This window comes from Palaemon carinicauda, chromosome 41 (genome assembly GCF_036898095.1).
Source record: "Palaemon carinicauda isolate YSFRI2023 chromosome 41, ASM3689809v2, whole genome shotgun sequence".
NCBI lineage: Eukaryota > Metazoa > Arthropoda > Malacostraca > Decapoda > Palaemonidae > Palaemon > Palaemon carinicauda.
This window is the reverse complement of record NC_090765.1, coordinates 20,369,036-20,391,618: the sequence shown is the minus strand read 5'-3', so window position 1 is coordinate 20,391,618 and position 22,583 is coordinate 20,369,036. Positions and strand designations below refer to the sequence as shown.

The 22,583-nt window shown below is 37.9% G+C and overlaps 1 protein-coding gene across 1 annotated transcript in view; it reads right to left on the bottom strand.

Moving 5' to 3' along the window:
• Positions 1–19,828: 19,828 nt before the first annotated feature.
• The window catches only part of LOC137632279 (sodium- and chloride-dependent GABA transporter 2-like), an 18,250-nt gene continuing 15,495 nt past the window's right edge, over positions 19,829–22,583 (bottom strand). Inside the window, exons 10-11 of the mRNA XM_068364172.1 lie at positions 20,520–20,823; positions 19,829–20,137 (exon numbers count right to left, since the gene is read on the bottom strand). Of these exons, the coding sequence (XP_068220273.1) occupies positions 20,082–20,137; positions 20,520–20,823 (360 nt within the window). The 3' untranslated portion in view covers positions 19,829–20,081. The remainder of the gene's footprint in view (positions 20,138–20,519; positions 20,824–22,583) is intronic.

Genomic DNA, 22,583 nt, shown 5'->3' with positions numbered 1-22,583 from the left:
CTGCAACTTTATCATCCTTATGAGCTAAGGATGGGTAGTTTTGGGAGCCTATAGGTCTACCTGTTAAGTCATCAACAGCTATTGCCAGCCCCCCCCCCCCCCCCCCCCCCCCCGGTAGTAGCTTGGGTGTGGATGGGCCTTGGGTCTTTTAAGACAATGTCTTGGCTGCTAGGGCAATGTCACTGTCCCTTGCCTCTGCCATTCATGAGTAGCCTTTAAAGTGTAAGACCATGGTTCAAAGGCTATGGTACTACCCAAGACTAAGGAACAATGGTTTCATTTTAAAGTGTCCATTTCCTAGAAAATCTGCTTAGTATAGCTAAAGTCTCTTCTACCCATACAAAGAGAAAAGTAACCACTGAAAAATTTCAGTGGTGGTTAAAATCTTGAGTGAAGAAGAATTTTCTGCTTATCTTGGTGTTGAGTATGAAAGAGGAGAATGTGTAAAGAATAGGCCACACTTTTCGGTGTATGTATAGGTAAGGAAAACGGGCTATAACGAGAGAGGAAACCAATGTAGTACTATCTGGCCAATAGAGTCCTTTCAATACACGTCATCAAACTTCCGGTCCGCCATCTTGGAGGGCATACAAAGACGCGTTCAGTGAATAGCTATGGTTGAACTGTTGAATATTTAGCCATTTCATCACATTCACATTCACACAATGCCCAAGTGCAGACGTGACTTGTGGTTGACCAGAATATCACGGGCTGATCTACGTGAATCCTCACTACCCTAAGCACGTATCTGTTCTGATCATTTCATATCAGGTCAGTCTCGGCTAGGCCCTAAAAGTATCATTATTCCTGTGTAAACATGCTATATCCGATCGCATAGGTGACTTCAAAAGTATCATCGTCAGTTCAGTGTGTAGTGTGTGTGGGGGAGGGGGCATCTCAATTTTTAAACATTAAAAGGGGCATCTCAGATTTACAAACAAAAAAAAAAAAAAAAAAATTAAAAGCGCCCATATTGGCTATATTAACAAAGGCTACTTACCTAGGTCTCTCTTTCGCCAAGGTGCTCATGCCTATATATAATTAAGTGTATATTTATATTTATTTTAATTTGTGTATTAAATTGTGCTGACATACAGGCCTATGTGATAAATAAACATTGATTATGAATAATAATAATAATAATAATATCTGAAAGCTGGTTTAATCCGAAGAGGTCTTCAGCTTATATATGAAACATCGAAAAAATAATTAAACTTGCGCATTTAATTGCAAGGAGACAAAACGATCATCCAAGAGCATTACAATAGAGTTTGTCCATCATATGCTTATATGTATATAAGAAATTATAGCATTTGTAACCAAACACAAACACAATGGTTAGGCATGAACTGATAAAGATTTGACATAATAATGCAAAACTTTTACATACATTTTGACAATAAAAAATTATAATGCACAAGGTTAGGCTAAATGATAAATATTAGCATTATAATTATAAACACTCTCTTCATCGGCCCAGTGTTTATCTAATTTTGGACTTAAAAGCATTAAAGGGAAAAACAACAAATTCTGGAAGCAGATTATTCAATGAAAAATGTATGCCCACTCATGTTCTGGATTGGCCGACAGTACCAAGTAGTTCACCATATCAATTTATGAAATACTGGGAAAATCCTCAATATTTTGACTGAATGAATTCTGCATCTGGTATGGATCTAGGCCATCAATTAGATCGAGTTTCTGCTTATCATCACCTGACAATTGTTTGACAAAGTCGCTCTCATTGTCCATATTCACTGTAGCAGCCGCCATGTTTTGGCTTTGTATGCCCTCCAGCATGGCCGCCGGCGATTCCCAGTGACGTCATTGAAAGCACTCTATTAAAGGACCTAATGATTCTCTAACAGTAGTCTCTCAATGGGTAGCTGGTGCTTTCCCCATGCTATTACCTTTTATTTCGTTATGCAACTTGAGATTTTTCCCTAATCAGTTCCCAGTGATATGGCCATAATTCTATAAAAAATCATATAAAATCAAATACTCTCAATACCCCTATTTCCATTTTTTGCATTTTGTGAAATAGCAGTGGTTCAGGTTCACGTTGTGGCTTCGCCTTTGCAACGGCGCCTCTTGTGTCTTTTAGTTTTGTGTTTATTATCTTCACTAGTTTTTCTCTTTTCATCCACATTTGTTGTATGACACTTTTCTTATTTTCAATATCTTCCTCACAAAAAAAAAAAAAAGAAATTTTCCAACTGTTTGTGCTTTATCTTCTTCGTATGGTTGTTGGAGCGTCATTGCTTTTATTCTTATATCACTAAACTGTGGACAATATATGAAGTGGTTAGGATTTTCTTCTACATCATATAATGAACAGTTAATATTTCCGCCTTTGTGTCTGTTTTTTTTTTTTTTTTTATATTCAAGCAAAATGTGCTTGACATTGCTCTGAATAATTAAAGAAGAAGAATCTATTATCGGTAAATATTATGTAACTACCTTTCAGACTTTCAGTAGTATTATGATTCCTTGCCAGTGACTAACTTATTGTGCGGACGGAGTCCATTTGACAAAATCGTTGTTATTTATTGTGTGAAAAAAAAAATGTAGTTCCCTAATTGGTAGACACGAGTTTATATTGCGAAAATTTGGTGAAGCAAGTTATCTCCGAGTCCATACGTAAGTACAGTATATAGACTTTTTGAGTAGGCTATATCTCACGTTTGAAGGAAGTTGCAGCTTCAAAGTCTTTTATGATTTTTTAAAAGCCCTTTATGACAAGTCTCAAATGTGTTTTACTTAGAAAGGGGATTAAACTTTGTTTCAAATTCACAGCTTCACCTACGACTGTTTACATACTTCTATTGAAACATTGTTAGGACGTTGAGCTATTTGTTACCCACAACAGTTTTTCTTAGTTAATTAACGTTTACTATTAATGCCCAGCTATTTGAGAACACTTAAGTTTTACAGTTTTTAGGTTAGGCTTGAGCCACTACAACATGCCTCCTACGTAGGTCGTGATATCGGTATTATTGTAGTGTATTACAGGGCAACGTAACCTAGGAAAAATCTACTTTTTACCGTGATATCTGCTATATTGTATTGACTATTTGACAAGGATGACAAATCGGTTCAATAATAGAATGGTGCAATATCAGTTCATCATCTCCTACGCCTATTGACGCAATGGACTGTGGTTAGATTTCGCCAGTTGTCTCTATCTTTAGCTTTTAATTCAATACTTCTCCATTCATCATCTCATACTTCGCGCTCCATCATCCTCACTCATCCGTGTAGGTCTGGATCTTCCAACTCTTCTAGAGCCTTGTGTAGCCCAGCTGAACGTTTGATGAACTAATCTCTCTTGGGGAGTGCGAAGAGCATGCCCAAATCATCTCCATCTACCCCTCCTCATGATTTCATCCACATGGCACTCAAGTAATCTCTTTTATAGTTTCATTTCTAATCCTGTTCTACCATTTAACTCCCAATATCTTTCTGAGGGCCTTGTTCTCAAATCTACTAAATATATTGGAGATAGTTTCATAGTCATACCATGACTCATGTCCATAAAGTAACACCGATCTCACTAAACTAATATATAGTCTGATTATTATATGGAATTTCAGGTGATTTGATTTCCAAATTCTACTTAACCTAACCATGGTCTGATTTGCCTTTTCCAATCTTTCACTAAACTCTAATTCTAAAGACCCATAGTTCTTAAATACTTGAGTGATTTTACCTCATTAATCCTTTCTCCTTCCTATAATAACCTTCCATTGCATACTCCGTTCTCATCATCTCAGTCTTTCTTCTATTTATCTTCAGCCCAACCTCGTGTGATATTTCATGTATTCTGTTAAGAAAGCATTGCAAGTCCTGTGGTGTTCTGCTAACAAGGACAGCATCATCAGCATACTCTAGGTCTGCTAAATTCCTATCACCAATCCAGTCCAATCCTTCTCCACTATCTCCGACTATTCAATGCATTACAAAAGCCATGAGAAGGATAAACAACATAGGTGACAACACATTCCCTTGGAGTACTTCACTGTTCACTGGAAATTCATTTGATAAGACTCCATTAACATTAACTTTGCACTTGCTATTCTGATGAAATGACTTAATCAAATTTACATATTTAAGAGGAACTCCATAATAATGCAGAACTGTCAACAAAATTGGCCGGTGCACACTATCAAAGGCCTTTTAATAGTCCACAAATGCCATTAAAATTGGATTTCTAGATTCTACGCATTACTGTACAACATGTCTCAAAATGAAAATTTGGTCAGTGCAACTTCTACCTTTTCTAAATCCTGCTTGTTTATCTCTCAGCTTTTCATCAATCTTTCTCTCCTGTCTTTAGAATAAGCATACTATGTATTTTCGTAACTGACGTAAGTGTTATTCCTCTGTAATTATTGCAATCAGTCTGGTCTCCTTTTTTTTTTTTTTTTTTCACCAACACTCATAACTCCCATTCATCAGGTTTTGCCTCTTCATGCCACATTCTACAAAATCATCTTGTAAGTACACTGAGAGTCGCCTCATTTTCGGCCAGTATTATCTCGGCAGTTATTCCTTCGTATCCAGGGGCTTTCCATCTCTTAAGAGTTTTGAGGATAGCTTCCGTTTCAAACACACTATATTCATCCATGGGTGCATCAAGGTCTTCATCAGCTTTAGGTATATCAATCAAATTATTCCCTTCATATCCCCTATTCATAACCTCACTAAAGTGTCCCATTCAACGTCTTTCTTCATCTTCTGTTGTTATAACAGATCCATCTCTCTTTTTGATGGGTATGTGCTTCTTTTTCTTTGCTCCCATAGAGATTTCATTAATAATTCTATGAGCAATTCTTACCCCATAGACACTTCTTGAATTCATAGCTTTGTTAGACTCATCTGCCTTACTGTCTAAATATTCTCTCCAGTCTTTCTTAGCTTTTCTTTTGATCTCGCTATCAATACTGCATTGGAATACTTAGCATGCTCTACCTTGTAATTTTCATTACTGCCTCGAAAACTTTCAACAATAATCAATTTCGGTTTTAGTCTCCTCTAATAGTATCCCAAGTATCAATATCAGGTAGGATATGAAAACTCGCATAATTGAATAGATCTTTACAAATGCAATAATTAGAATTCCATATAGCCTACTACTGGTGGAAACCTCTATTAATGAAGTTACAGGTTTTGATAAAAAAAAAATATATCCATTTTGCCTCTTTTGTCGTCATAGCACATATTATAGCAGTCTCTTTTCACCACGTAATTCAGAAAAACAATGATATGTGGTGCATCATGCATGGTTCTTCAGCCTTAATTATTAGTGTGATAAGTTACTTATTCAAACAAGTAACGTTTTATATTCTAAACCTCTTATTTATTTTCAATATTGCAATAAGCAATATAATTGTTGCGACTCATCTCAGAATCTGCACCGTGTTGGAATATTCTCACTTGGCGCTGCGCAATGTGAAGATTCCCAGATCGCGCGACTAAGTTGGAATCGTATTTTGGTTGCTGTGGAGTGAAACAGATTCACGTAAATACGCCGACTGACTCGTTTACCTTATATGGATATATAAGGTTAGGTTAGATTAGATTAGATTAGGTTAGATAATAATAAGTACTTAACTGGCAATTGAACACTTGTTAGCAGCTTGGCAGAAGGTCGGGACAGCACACTGACTGACAAGCACTTGATGTTAATGTCGTCTGCTTGTGCTTTATATAGGCATCAACACGCGCGGGAACCCAACACTGCATTCCAACTTTGCCGCACAAAGTTGGAATCGGATTCGAAATCGGCGCAGATTCCAACATAGCGCGGAATATAATCATAGCTCATATTTTATTGATCATGTTGATTATAAAAGTCTAGGGTAAAAATGTGTTTCATATACAGTATATAGTCTGATCATTGGAAATGGAAGCCAAGTCCACTATCAATGTTCGAACAGATGCTGGAGTGCAAAGCTACAACATGCTACAACTCACCCCTTCGTTAAGTGTGTATTCACCCTTTTAAGTTTATGTAATTGATTATTATGCTGAAATACTAGTTCACGGGGGTAACGTGCGTAGCGAAACATGTTCCTCTTGCAAGAACGTAGTAGCAATGAGATAATGTTTAATCGCGAGCGAAGCGAGCATACCACAGAACAAAAACCAATAAATCATTATCTCAATTAAGTAAGGAAGTATTTGTAGTACTTGCTACGAATGGCTCCGTAAAAAATAGGAATCCCATTTTCTTGGCATTTGGTAGTTTTGGCAAACAAAAGCTCCTGTGTTTTGACATTGTTTCATTACTGTTACTTGCTTTTCATTATGGCAACTGTATTTTTTATTACGATGACGTTTTTTGTATGACGGTGACTGGCAGATACAAAGTTTAAAAAGTCAATTTAAATATCAACACAATTAGTCTAGTAGGCCATACACCATATTTTAAGGTGTTTCAGACGTAATTGATGATGATACATACCGCAAATTCATAGCTTTTCGCTTCCTTGTCCCAAGAGCCCCTGCTCGGATAGCCTATACAAGGCAATCTGAATGAACCATATTTTATTTTGACAAATCTACAGAGCGAGGATGAATTGAAACCAAGAAAATAAGCTTTCTGAACAATTTATTTAGTAATGCAGGCTTCCATGACTAGAGCTTATCAGTGTACGGGGTATTTTTTTTTTTTTTTGTCAACGCTACCCATGTTACCTAGAACCTAGGTCTATAGCCTGTTTTAAAGTTCAGGTAGAATTCTAATGACAGTGTTTTTATCCTTCTGTTTGTTCCCCCTTCCCTATCCAGGGAAAGTCCGGGGTGTTGATAGTTTTCATTGGCTATCCAGAGATAGTCCCATTAACGGAGACTACTTCCAGTGACCAGATAAATCAGGACATTACTGACTTAGGGTGATGCACTAATTATTTTTGGTACATTTGATAGATATTATCTTGCTACCAAAGGTAATTAACTTGTAAAGTTTACAAAAAAAAAAAAAAAAAACTTCTTTTTTTATTCCAATTATCAACTGTTTGCTCTGTGATTGTGTACCCCACAAGTGAAAGTGGCCAAAATAAATAGTTACCGGGTAGGTAGTAGGTTGGTCAGAGCACCAGCCACCTGTCGAGATACTACTGTTAGAGAATTATTGGGTCCTTATGACTGGCCAGGCAGTACTGCGTTGGATCCTTACCTTTGGTTATGGCTCATTTTCCTTTTACCTACACATACATCGAATAGTCTGGCCTATTCTTTAATTTCCTCTCTGTCCTCATACACCTGACAACACTAAGATTACCAAACAATTATTCCTCGCTCGAGGGGTTAACTACTATAATGTAATTGTTCAGTGGCTACTTTCCTCTTGGTAAAGGTAGAAGAGGCTCTTTAGCTATGGTAAGCAGCTCTTCTAGGAGGAGACTCCCAAATCAAACCATCGTTCTCTGGTCTTGGACAGTGCCATAGCCTCTGTACCATGATCTTTCACTGTCTTGGGGTAGAGTTCTCTTGCTTGAAGGTACACTCTGGCACACACTTCTATCCTATTTCTCTTCCCCCTTTTTTGTTCAATTTTTTTTAGTTTATATAGGAAATATTTATTCTAATGCTATTACTGTTCTTAAGATATTCTATTTTAATTGTTAATTACTTTTCTTGTAGTTAACTTATTTCTTTTCCTCACTGGGCTGTTTTCCCTGTTGGAGCTCTTGGGCTTATAGCATTCTGCTTTTCCAGTGATAGTTGTAGCTTAGCAAGTAATAATAATAATAATAATAATAATAATAATAATAATAATAATAATAATAATAATAATAATAATAATGTAAGGGCTTTTGATATGGGTAAAGGAAAAAAAAAAGTGAAACGAAAATGTGGTAGGATTTAGCGTTTATAGTTTATCAAAATGGTTTGTTTATTCAGAATTGAAGCTAATAAATAGGTTGAATGCTTATAGACCAAAGGCAAAACATATTTATACCTCAGTATAGATCTACCGTGGCATTAAAGATAAGGTGAAATAATAACATAGGGAAATACCATGGGTGAAATTACAGTTTCAGCCAAACTTGGGTATCCGATATAAAAGTATATATTTGTATGGAGTCAAGTCATTCGTAGTAGTCTGCATCATGTTATATATACTTCCTTACTTAATTGAGCGAATTATTTGGTATATGAAAATTTATTCAGAAACTTGATATAATCCTAAAAAAAAAAAAAAATCACACATTTATTACTTAACCTAAATTGTTACTGTGCAAGATCTATTATAATTCACCTCTTTTGTTCAGTATTTCAAAGTCTATTCTATCTTTGTTAATTTCATTTAATGTCGAAGGCTGAAAGATTTCACCGTTTCCATTTTCTATTTATTTCTCATTCATCTTTTCATTTCGGTTATTTACACATTTTTACTGTTCATTTAAGTCTCTTTTCTGTTTATTTTTTATAGCCTTCCTTATTCCAAGTTGTTGAATGTGGGCCATAAGCCCCTCAGTTTGAGGCATAGCCTCCTCAATTTTCTCGTAATACTCAAAAATAAACTCCGGGAGAAAGGAAACGACCTTTCCGTTTTCTCTTTATTTCCTCTCTCTCTCTCTACAGATTCAAACAAAAGCTTGGGGGAGCACGCAGGTCCCATGGTTCCTTTTTGTAGAAAACTTCACATAAATAAAATAGATAACATTGTGATACAGACAAGACAAATCCATTTAACCAGCAAATTCTAAATTTCTTACTTTTATTCTCGTTAAAGCTTCCCCAAAGGTAAAAAAAATACAAATATGTGACGAAAACGGGAGAGGGGAAGTCCCGGCTCCCATCCACTCGGGAAATTAATACAGTTTTCACAATATAATCACAATTCACATGGATTACTCTTTATAATTGTAATGACCCAATCATAATAACATATCAACCTTTCAAATAAACATATTTTTCAATAAATCAACTATTTCGATAATGTCAACAAACCTGGGTGCGTTCTCATTGGACAAACACTACACTTACCAGCGTAAACGAACGTTGGGTGCGTTTTCATAGGACAAACAAACCAACATTTAACATCCTCCCCACCATAGGAGTGTCTCAACACTCCTATCATCATCAGAGCCTTCCAAGGCTATCTTATTACCTTAATCTACAAGTCAAGTTTAATAGGAACCTTAATAGGTCCTCCCTTTCGGGACTTACCAACATTAGACACTAAGGGTGATTCTACAGGCTCCTGTCTAAGATTCTCAAGTCTCTCCTCCTGGGAATTACTACCCATTTCACCCTTCAAATCTGTTATTTCTAGATTATACAAATTTTGCACAGGTCTGGATATAAATCCACGTTTGGTTTTAACCTCAACACTTCTAACAACCCCATCTTTTCCAGGATACAACTTAGTAATAACTCCAAGAGGCCACCTTAACCTTGGCACCCGTTCATCCTTTACTAGTACAACAGAACCCTCTTTAAGGTTACAATTTGGCTTGAACCCCTTCACCATACAAGGCAGGTTTCTAAGATACTCAGTCTGCCATATTCTCCAAAATTTGTCTAACTGACCCAGACGCACAGCTTCTCTTACACACAAATCCTTTGAGGATACACCACAGTCTGGATCATCTACTAACTCTAACTGAAAACCTGCAGAACGGCCAATTAGGAAATGGGAAGGGGTAAGAGGATTTGCGATATCAGGTTCCTCACCTACAAATGTCAAGGGTCTAGAATTAATACAAGCTTCCACCTCATGAAGTGTAGTCTCTAATTCACTCTTGGACAAAGAATTAGTGCCCAATGTTTTCCTCAGTGCAACTTTCACAGATCTAATGAGGCGTTCCCACCAGCCTCCCCACCAAGGAGCATTAGGTACAATAAACTTCCATTGGGGCGTCAACGAGCCATAATGTTCTCTTAACAGGTTGGAGACACTCACAAAGGTTCTAGCATTGTCAGAGTAGAACACTGTTGGAACACCCCGTCTAGCTACAAACCGTCTAATGGCCAAATTACAATCAACAACCGAAAGAGACTCGGTGAGCTCTAAATGAACAGCTCGAATGACAGCACAGGTAAAAAGAAGTATATACAATTTCTTGGATGGAAAATCAATACAAAATAAAGGACCAGCAAAATCCAGACCTGTAACCGTGAATGGAGGAGCCGACTTAACTCTCAACTCGGGAAGTGGCCCCACAGGCTGGGAACAAGCAGAGGCATCACAACGCCGACAAGCCACACATTCTCGACAAACCTTCTTTGCAATCTGACGAAGGCGAATGATCCAGTAACTGTTTCGTAACGTGGATACAAGTGTAGCAACACCAGCATGCTTGAGCAACCTATGCTGGAAACGAACTAACAGTAAAGCAATGTGGGTACCAGGAATTATTATAGGGTGCTTACTCTCAAAACTCAAGTCTGCATTCTCTAAGCGCCCTTTTATTCTCAGTAGCCCATCCTCATCTAGGTAAGGATCAAGTTTAATCAAGGAAGAACCCCTTGGGAGGGGGAGAGATCTACTCAGAGCATTTACTTCCTTTGCAAAGGCCTCTCGTTGCACAAAGTACAGCAGTTGTACCTTAGCCTTCGTCAATTCTCCATAGGTTAAAGGTCCACTTAATTTGCGGGACGAAGGTCTGCAATTCCCAACAAATCTCAGTACCCAACCTACTACATTAAGGGCCTTTGTAAAGGAACTCCATCGGGTGAATTCAAATAAGGGCGGCTCATTTTCAACTGCAACACAAACTGTGTCAGTATCACATATCTCTTCTGAAGGAATGTCCGCCCCCCTGCCTTCCTGATGAGGGAGCGGGGAGGAACAGAGCCAAGGAGGACCCTTCAGCCAAATATCAGACTGCAAAAGCTGCTCAGCAAAAACACCTCGAGATACAAGATCCGCTGGGTTGTCCTTGCCTGGACAATGCTGCCAACATGAAGGAGGTGTCAAATGTTGAATCTCAACAACCCTGTTAGCCACAAAGGTTTTCCATCTATTGGGGTCCCCCTTTATCCAAGCTAGGGCTACTGTGGAATCCGTCCAACATTGAACAGAAACCTCTTTACCCAGCTGCAAGGCGGACGTCACAAACACAACGAGTCTAGCACATAACAGGGCTCCGAGTAATTCAAGCCTAGGAAGGGAAACCCTTTTTATAGGGGCTACCTTGCCTCTTGCAACAACCAGCGATACCTTGAATTTATCCCCCTCAGGCACTCTCACATAAACACAAGCACCATAACCCTTTTCTGAAGCATCACTAAATGCATGGAATTGAACATTAGGAATTTCCTTAAAGGGTGACTCAGAAAACAAGTACCGATCTACTCTAAATGACTCAAGCACAGAAAATCCTACAACCCATAATTTAACTCTGCCTTGCATAGCCTCGGGTAATAGCTCATCCCAATCTAAACCTAATCTCCAGATTTCTTGAAACAGTATTTTTGCATGCATAACAAACGGACATATGAGCCCCAAGGGATCAAAACACCGAGCTATGAGGCTTAGCACATTTCTTTTGGTACAAACAATATCTCCAAAGGGGTCCAGGTTCTCAACCTTAAAGGTAAAACAGTCAGGGGAGGATACCCAGTGGAGGCCTAGAACCTTGACACTCTCTTCACTAGAACCTTCAGTTATAGTTAAAGTCTTACAATTAGAAGTACACTTTGACAATGACATACCAGCCTCCTGCAGGATACCATAGGCTTCTTCAAATCTTAAACTTGCTTCTGCGGGACTATCAGCCCCAGATAGCCAATCATCTACATAAAGATTCTCATACAGTTCAGAAACCACCTCTGTGAGAGGGTATTTCTTTAAATGAAATTTTAAGGTGGCATTTAATAAAAATGGATTACTCTTATTACCAAAGGGCATTCTTATAAATCTGAAATGTTTAACATTGTTCCCCTCTTTCAACAAAAACCTATGAACATCACGGTCCTCCTTTCTTACCTTTATTTGAAGAAAAGCCTTTGTAATATCAGCTGTTAAGGCCACCCTCCACCTTCTAAATCTTAACAACACCTCAACTAAATCAGGGTTGAGTGAAGGACCACTTTCTAAACAATCATTCAGAGATACTCCATTACTGCCACGTGCAGATCCATCAAAAACAGGCCTCACCTTGGTGGTTAGGCTCCCTTCCCGTACCACAGGCCGATGAGGCAAATAAAATATAGGATACCCACCTTCCCGTTGATGGGAAGGAATTTCTTCAATAATACCCTCCTTTTCATACTCATTAAACACCTTCATATACTGTTCCTGCAGACAGGGGTTTTTACCTAACCTATTATAGAGACCTTCCAATCTTCTCAAAGCATGATGTTCATTATTGATCAAATCTAATTTCATATTCTCAGATTTCCATGGTAGGGCCACTTCATAGCGACCCTCTTTAAAACTTACCAAATTCTCAAATTGAACCAAGACTGGGTCAGGGTTCATCGCCTCAGAATGTAGTTCGTTGGGTTTTATGCCAACAGACTCTAGATCCCAAAATTGACTCAAACTACACTCTTGTACATTCTCAATTGCTAACAATTGTACACTTACACCAATATTACCTTCAGACCTATTAAAGGATCCGGACAAAATCCAACCAAAAATTGTCTCCTGGGCCACAAGCCCGTCATTATACATAACCTGGTTGGGGATCATCATCTTCCAATATAAATCAAGGCCTATCAACATATCAATATGTAAATTTCGATGGGATCCATACTCATCGATCAACTTAAGGTGAGAAAAAGGTTCTAAACACTTAGGGTCCACTTTGGACCTAGATAATGGAGGACAAATTACATCAATCTCAGCAACCTTAAAACTATATTTGTGATCATTTGCCCCTACACTCATTATTTCATAAATACTACACAAATCTGCCTTAGAGGCTTTCCCTCCACCAAAGGCAGAAAATGATAAATACTCAGAAGTCAGCCACTTAGGCTTGACCCGTTTGACCAGTTCCCTTGAAATGTAAGACCTATCTGACCCTGTATCAAACATTACAGTAGCAAATGTGATACCCTGATGGCCTACTACCCTGACTTGGGCCGTCTGCAATACACAACACCTTGAATTAACCTTGTTTTTCACCTCACAAGGTGCTACCCCCACATGGGTCACAGAATTTGACCCCTCTTGCACTCCCTCTACTACAGGGTTATTTTCACTAGCTGTTACGGAGGGTTTCGTTTCAGATCTCCGACATACAAGGGAGTTGTGATTCCCAGTCTTGCACTTTGAACACTTAGCCCAACAGGCCTTGGCATAATGGCTTTTAGATAAACACTTAAAACACAAACGCCGATTACGCACGGCTTCTTCTCTTTCTGCAAGGGGGAGCTTAGTTATACCTAAACACCTTTCACTGGGATGCAGCTTTCCACAGAATGCGCAAAACGTCTTCGAACCACTTTCTTCTGATGAAGTTTGAAGGGCAGAGGCTGAACTGGGAGTGTGCTTTTTAGTCCGTCGTTCTACACTGGGTTCCTCGGATTTTCCAAGGCTTAGTCTCTTGATAGCCTCTGCCCTCTCTCTGCCTTCCACTTCTCGTTGCAAGAACTTCAGCAATCCGTCGAGATCTCCTCTTTTCCGTCCACTACGCGACCAGTCCAACCTTATGTCATGAGGTAACAGAGCAAGGATCATAGGCACCAAGATCCGCCCGTACTGTTCACCTCCAACTCCAAGGGCCTCCAAACTGCGCACATGGCCTACTAACTCATCCTGTAATTTCCGCAAAGAGGACGTGTGAATTTCAGTCCTTGCGCTCCTAGATGAGCTAAGTTGCATTAGGGCTTGAAGGTGAGCTGATATAATGTTTTCTGGATCGCCATACCTTTCTTCTAACAACTCACAGGCTATCTTGTAATTAGCTGTTGTTTGGGTGAGGCCCTGTAGTACACCCCTAGCCTCACCCTCTAAAACAGATTGAAGATACATAAATTTGGAAACAAGAGGCATAGGCTGATCGTCCACAAGTGCCATAAATTGGTCCCAAAATGGCCGCCACTCTGTTATTTTCCTGCCAAATTTCACTAGCTGGAGTTTAGGCAATTGCACACTAAAACCCTCATTACCGACTTCACTGCCTGAATTAATATCTTCACTGGACCTATTAGCAACCAAGTTTCTGTCCTTGCCCAGCCTCTCTAAGGTAGCTGCTGCTTCAGTACGGATTTTTCTTACCTCTTGAAGAAAATGGTGGTCTTCAAGTATTCTTCTCTGGAGCTCATCAACATCCTCTATAGAATTCTGGTCTCGCTGAATTATTTCTTCCCAGTCGGCCTTCTTATTATCGTAGTCTTTTACGAGACTTGTAATTTCATGCCAGGTCGGATTACCGGCCATGGCTCTGGTCAAATCTTCTGAGGCACAACGCAGCCATATTGTTGCCTTCTCTCTCTGTAGCACTGCTCTCCTAAGTTGATTTATGTCGTTGGGGAATCCAGTAAATTCAGCCTCGCTCTCATCTGATTCCCGGGTCTGGGCACCATGTTGAATGTGGGCCATAAGCCCCTCAGTTTGAGGCATAGCCTCCTCAATTTTCTCGTAATACTCAAAAATAAACTCCGGGAGAAAGGAAACGACCTTTCCGTTTTCTCTTTATTTCCTCTCTCTCTCTCTACAGATTCAAACAAAAGCTTGGGGGAGCACGCAGGTCCCATGGTTCCTTTTTGTAGAAAACTTCACATAAAAAAAATAGATAACATTGTGATACAGACAAGACAAATCCATTTAACCAGCAAATTCTAAATTTCTTACTTTTATTCTCGTTAAAGCTTCCCCAAAGGTAAAAAAAATACAAATATGTGACGAAAACGGGAGAGGGGAAGTCCCGGTGTAGCAGGAAATTTTTCCCCCCTGGCTGAAATTCCCCCCGGGAAAATTAGCCTAGGATCGATTTCCCCCTCGGGAAAAGCAGCCCGGGCTGTTATTCCCCTGGGGGGAATTTCAGCCCTAAGATATTTTTCCCCCCCCTAGGCCATTTCTCCCCCCCCTAGGCCATTTCTCCCCCCACCCTCCCGTACAGAGAAACTATTTTGATGAATTAAATAATCAACGGTAAGTTTGACAAAATATTAGGAAATATATATATATATATATATATATATATATATATATATATATATATATATATATATATATATATATATATATATATATATATATATATATATATATAATGAAAACCTTACTCTTCTTTCGTACTGTCCAGCACAAAATAAAGAGTACACTTGATGATAAGAAGCACTATGGATGAGAAAGGAGATGATACCAATTCATTTGTGTTACCAGAGATTATGGGGGAACCGAATGGGAAACCTGGGGTTTTAGGGTGGGGAAATGTCATAAACGAGTGATTTACAGCAATAATAATGGTCAGAAATGCTAAATAACAAGATAACCAGTTGGTAAAACATATGGATCATGTAAGTGGCTGAACATAGGCCAATCATGATCATTTAACACATTTGAGATTTGTAAAAGGGTACAGAACCTAACAAACCCACCTAACCTAACCTAGTAGTTCCCAGGTCACAACCCCTAGCCGGGGGCAAGCCCCCGGACCCCCTTCCCAGGTCACAGCCCCTAACCGGGGCAAGCCCCCGGACCCCCTTCCCAGGTCACAGCCCCTAACCGGGGCAAGCCCCCGGACCCCCTTCCCAGGTCACACAACCTCTTGGACTATCCCAATATCAGCCTTCATCATAAATTCTTTAAACAAACGGGCATTTTTTTTTTTCGTTGCATTTGGAGATTTAAAGTTACGTCTGCACAAATTTCTTGAATTGAGGATATATATACTAAAGAATTTGATTGTTCCCTTACATCCTTCGAAATCAGCAAGCTTGTTTTCTAAGCAATATTGCATGGGGTTTGAAATGGATTCACAAAGAAACTGAGCAGCACGTTTAAAATTCATTGTCCTTTTTTATCCAACCAATTATGTTGTGACCTCAATTTATTGCCTAAATGTAACCTTTCATTGTTTTGCAGTTTGTGCAGCTTTTCTATGAAATCCCATTGAATTTGATTTCCATGGCAAACAAAAAAAAAAAAATAATGGTTACTTCCACCAAGCAGAGGGGGAATCTTGGCCCAGAGGGGGGAATATTATCCTGGGACAAAGTTCCCCCTGGGGGATATATATCCTGGGCCATATTTCCCCCCGGGGGGAATTTCGGACGGGGGGAAAACCAGACCGTTACACCGGCTCCCATCCACTCGGGAAATTAATACAGTTTTCACAATATAATCACAATTCACATGGATTACTCTTTATAATTGTAATGACCCAATCATAATAACATATCAACCTTTCAAATAAACACATTTTTCAATAAATCAACTATTTCGATAATGTCAACAAACCTGGGTGCGTTCTCATTGGACAAACACTACACTTACCAGCGTAAACGAACGTTGGGTGCGTTTTCATAGGACAAACAAACCAACATTTAACACAAGTTATCCTTATTCCCTTTTATTCAGTATTTTCCTCTATATTTTATGGATTTATTTGATTTAATGTGGTTTTTGTTTAGGCGAATTTACTACATGAATTTTAATCAAGATTCATTCCCAGTTATTACTATAAAAAAACTGTTTCGTCCTTCATTCACTGTGTTGGGTTAGAGTTCTCTTGCTTGAGGTTACACTCGGGCACACTATTCTGTCTTATTTCCCTTCCTTTTGTTTTGTTAAAGTCTTTATAGTTTATATAGGAGATATTTATGTTAATGTTACTCTTCTTAGAATATTTAATTTTTTTAGTTTCCTTTCCTCACTGGGCTATTTTCCCTGTTGGAACCCCTGGGCTTATGGCATTCTGCTTTTCCAACTAGGTAGTAGCTGAAAGAGAGAGAGAGAGAGAGAGAGAGAGAGAGAGAGAGAGAGAGAGAGAGAGAGAGAGAGAGAGAGAGAGAGAGAGAGAGAGAGAGAGAGAGTGTGAGTGAGTGTATGCATTTTAGCTCTTTCCATTGTCTTGGTTTAGAATTCTCTTGCTTGAGGGTATGCTCAGGCATACTATTCTATTTGTTTCCTCATTTCATTTTCTCCCTGTCCTACTTTCCATGTTACAACCCTTAGGCTTATAGCATCCTGCTTTCCTTACTATGGTTGTAGCTTAGCTAGGTATAATATATATGGTTTTCAGAGAATCAGTAAGGGTGGTGTTGCTTGTCCAATCCCTTGTCTTGACACAATTTTTGCAATGGAGGAGGATAGTGAGACGCGTAGTACGTTGGATAGGTAGAGTGAGAGAGGCATTGGAAAGGAAGGGCCTCGATATCCATGATATGTGCGAGTACATTTAAGGTAGAGGTAAACGGTGCTGTGTTTGTAGGGATTCAACAAACTGCTGATGATCCCTGTTTGTGTGTGGAAGAAGCAAAAATTGTTGTCAGAGTTTTTTGTGAAGTTGTTCATTCAGCTATTAGGTATAAGTATGGCAGTGACCAAAATGGTAAATTTTACCATGACACACCTTCCTGGGAAATAGATTAATAGTGAGATGCATGCATAGACATAATTATGGAATGATGGATGTAGGCTATTAGATGAAGGAAATTAGTCATTAGTGTAAAGATGTTGAATTGGTGATTGGATTGTATAGGAGGTGAGGAATAGTCGATATTTATAGATGATCAGTCATTACTGATTATGAGAGTGAGGAATATCTTTAGAAACTAGTAATAGGATTTCAAAGTGTTTTAAGTAAGGTGGAAGTTTAGAGTACATGTCAGAGATAGTAGGGTGACTAAGATAATGGAGCAATAAGGGAATTAACGTTGGGAAAGATTAAAGTGGTTGATTTATCACATTATGGGTTAAGGAGTGAATATGATGAAAAGAGACAAATTGAAGACTAAGTGAAATGAGGAAGGTAGCTGGGTGCGAACAAGATAATGAGAAATTACTTAATTTGTTTATGGAAGCCAAATTGAGAATGTATGAAGAATTCTTTAGCCAACTCTCATCTTATGGAAGTGGATAAAGGGTGTTGAATATGAAAAAAAGGTTGAAGCTGGTGAGATAATTGTTTGTATAGTATATCTTGTGTAAGAAAAATTGAAAGAGGGAGCAATATAGAAGTAAATGGCAGAAATAGTCAGTTAGCATAGATGAAAGTATGGATTGAAATAATTTGAGATGGATTTATCTCATTGGAAGATCGGAGACAGAACACAGTGATTGAAATTGTTCGGATGGAGCAGCCTATGTTTTGGACGTTATAGCACAGGGAGTTCATCATTTGATTAGTCAGAAATAAGACTTTGCCCACAAAGGCAGTGATTCAATATGTGCACGCAAGAACGGATTGAAGCTGAAATTAGAAATAAATCAATTCCAGTGAGATTGTCGCAGCTGACGTCTTCAAGTCATGTGAATGATATAATTGGATTCAGTGTATTTTTAATTCCAGCTTCAGCCCACTTGTCTAATTGTCTGCCTGGAGCGAACCTTACCTTGTAGAGGGGATGCAAGACATAAACGTGTTGAATATAAAGATGTTATTATTTTTCATCAATAGATAATTTATTCTGATAGACAACAGTCTCTGCTGCACCCCCCTTTTAGTTCCAAAGTTATAAAGACAGGAGCTGTGCTGAAAACTTTTACAGCATCAACTGTTTCATACACCGGCACAGTAGGTCATCAGTAGGTCGTGTAACTTTCAGCATCGTGCCATTCACTTCTGCCCTGAATAAACTTGCTTTTTCTGGTTCCTAATTGTCTTTAGTTACAGTGGCTCTGTTACTTTGTCAAAACAATTCTATAAGTTCACTTCCCCTTTTTCCACATGTGACTTGAATTGTACATTGTTTTCCTTTTCCCTTTCCCGTACATTTATAATGACTGATGTTGTGTTGTGATTAGTAAGTATTGAGGTGAAGGATGACCGATGAATGTTAACTTTAACACTGGTTTCTTAGTCTTTAAGATTAACCAATGTTGTTTCTGGTCAGTAACTGGATGGGTGACTGCCTGTGAATATCAGACTATTTTCCAATAAATGTTTGTGATAATTTTTAAAGCTTGTGACAGACCTTGAGATTCTATAGAAAATTAATTGGATTTCATTTCTAAAAAATAAAACAACACATGAGTGATGCAAATCTTCCATTATATTCACATAATGAAACTACCTTGACACACCTAGTTCTCATCTTTGCGCATATGATAACCATTTTAACAATTGTGTACTTCTAAATTTGTTTTTCTTTCAACCATCGTTATTGCAGGTATAATGCAAAAAATAGCTCATCCAAACACCCAACACTTAATTCTCATTTCACCAACATAAATGAATGGATTCGACAATCCCATAATTTGAGTAAAATAAATTCGACCATAGGTATTCTTCCTCTAACCCTATTTAGAACTCATGCTATGGTTTTTATTCATCCGTTTCCGGGTTATTTTTCTTACCATGTTTCCTATAGATGGCTACATTTACAATGTGCCTTATGTTGTATGATGTGGATGGTTCTTTTTAGTGAACCCATGGCTACTATCTTTTGGACTTCATCTTTCTCTTTTGTCCTCTCCTACTTATGGCCTATCAGTTTGTTCTACTTTATCTTGCTCTTCTTTTCTGATCTAATTTTAGAAATAAATCCTTGAGGCAAGTCATTTGATCGTTAATCCTTACCTTTGCTAAAGTTAAGTTCATTTTCAAATCTATCTGTCTGACATTTTCTAACGCTTTGAAAGTCTTGTAAATGATCCCTGTATTGTCTGCATACAATACCTCTATATTTCAGTCCCCCCAGTATAATACCAAACATCTAGGTTGCTCAGGATGTCTTTTAAAAGATGACTAGGTTAAATGTTCGAGAGTTTTTATTCTAATCCTGGCTTTGTATTAAAAATTAAAGAAGGTTGTACTTTAATTCAACCTCGCTATTAAAAATCTACAAGGCTATACATTAAATCACAGGATAATCATCTGCTGACAGAATCATTATATATAACAATTGATCCCCATAGACATAATCTTACAATTAAAATACTGCTTCAGTGCGAGCGTTTTTTTCTTTACAGTGATAATTTAACTTTCTAAGAAAAATACAGTTGATCAGATGAATCTCATTCCTTCCTGTGTGATGTCTTTCTCTTTACCTGGTATTTCATCTGAAATAAAAGGAGGAGTTAGGAAATTTTTTTTGACAGAGTTTTGTCTGTTGGGAACAGAAATTGCAATATAGAAATATGAACAGATACATTTATATGCATTATATACAAACTAATGTGTATGCAACTACATAGGGTTTAGACTGAGATTCGTGTTGTTGCCATAGTTTCCTACCTCAGTTCATCAATTTCCATACAGGAGAATGATAATTTGATACTTGTATTTTTTAAGTGACATTGTCATACAGTCTCTTGTATCAAGTAAAATTGGATTAGACCGACAGGCAGAATGGAAAACTTGGCCATAGGGAAGTCTCAAAGCCTTTGTAGTAGGACCTTTGTATATACTTTAATCTTAAACCTCAGAAAGACATGTAATCACCTGTAGTACATTGGTCCTCTTCATTTTTGCAGATGCCCTGAAAATCTTCATTAAGGATTAATTCTGAATTTCCGGCAAGTGCTCGCTTTTCCTTCCTGATACTGGCGGGGCAGAAGTCGTCCGAGATTTTCAGTGCGTCTCTCCAGTTTCTTCTGTATCTCAGGAGGGCTATAATAGCTCCCACAGGAATGAATCCCATAGTGGCAAAGGTAAGAAACCAACCCAGGACCTGAATTCTATTTGGGAACACGTAGTCTCCCCAATAAGCCGGGACGAAATAGTAAATGTAGAAGAAACTGATGGTCTGTTGGGAGAAAATGGTTGATGGCCATTAGCAATGATGATAGCAAAATAGAAATGAAGGATTTATTAACATGTAGATTCTTTATTATTGTATCAACGGTGGTGTATATTACTATCTTAAAAACTAGATATGGTTCTAAAGGCAAATGAATGATTTTTACATATGTTTTCTTAATTTACCAGTACATGAAAATGGACATGCTTTTCATACAAGTATATTGAGGAGCTTCATCGTTAGTTGCTTTTGTTTAAGGTCCTCGTAAATACATCGGTTGTAAGATTAACAAAATTAATATACTCTAGACTTTGGCTTCCATTTGTTGTACCTTCCAAGTTAATCTGCTGAGCATTGTTAGTTGCCACAAACACTTAGCTTTCGAATCTTTTGAAAATTAACCTTTGGTGTTGGGGTATTTGCTCCACTCTCAATAGAGTGGTGAAATAGTAAAGAAAATTTGAGCGTTCCGATGAAAAATACATACAAACATACTATAGTTTGTATTTAATGAAGATATACATTATCCATAGGTTATTTTGCGTGACTAAAATTCAATTGACATAGGGTAATTATTGGAAGTAGATTCATTAAAAAAAAAAAAGTTTTAAACATAGAAATTTACTGCACGAAGTCCTTACGAAACTACAATTTTTTTTAGAAAGTGTAAAAAGTATTTATTTCTTTAAGAACAAACCCTTTGGTCAAGCTCTGCGAGTGTTAAACAATTTTCACCCTCAAGGGTTTGGTGAAATTATCCTTCAATAATAACCAATCATTATGTAAAATATTATATTTCTTGTGTGTATAGCTATATTTTTAAATATTACCCTGCTGTAAAAGTGGTGTACTCTAGTAATTATGCTTTTGCCAAGTATCATTGTGTTGGAATTTTTTTTAGATCCAGTGGAAGAATATTGAGTTAATTCTCTGGAGATTCCTCTTGTTAAGAAAAAATCTTCATTCATAATATCTATGGGTATTGCACAGTTGTGTCCTGTTTACTCTTATAAGTTACACAATGATGTCATGATCTTAAGGGCCAGGGATGTCTGGTAGTTTAGCATTAAGTTGCATTTTCTCTTTTTCCTTTGCCTCACCAACTTTGATCTTTATTTTCAAAATGATCAATATTGCCTTTCAGTATACAGAAGTGCTCATATTTTTCTTGTTTTTATTTTCTGTCTCGTGTAGTGTGTTGATTTTACTTTTCTCTTTATTGCTGTGCCTGACTGGTTTCCCTATAGGAGTACTCGGATGGATATATGGAATTTGGGCATTTTTATTTGGTGCTGGGGATAGGGACCTAGTACTTATAGTATTCTGGTTTACTACTATGGTTTAAACGTGACTCTTGACTTTTGTCATGCAATTTCTTCCTGAGTCAGAAGGATTAGTATTTCAATTACAGTATGTTAGAAAAATAATACAGTAAATAGACATATCGTTCTATTCTTTTCGTACCAAAGGAGGACATTAACTTTGAAGGGACTGTTTTTGTATGCAGAGGGATACTCCTTATCCATTGTGTGTGTTTCTGTATTTCTGTAAGTTTTTCAGGTTTAATCCCCTTTCTGATTGTTTTGCATTTTTTATTACTGCTTTAGGCTTGACTTAGGAAAGGTAATTGATTTGTTCAAGTTGCTTGTCCTGACGGCTTTCAGAAAAATTTATTTTACTGATAAATAAGTATTTAAATAAATAACTGTTGGAGGTTGGTGAAAGTTGGATATTTGATCCTTCTAATTGTGCTGCATCCCTTGTAT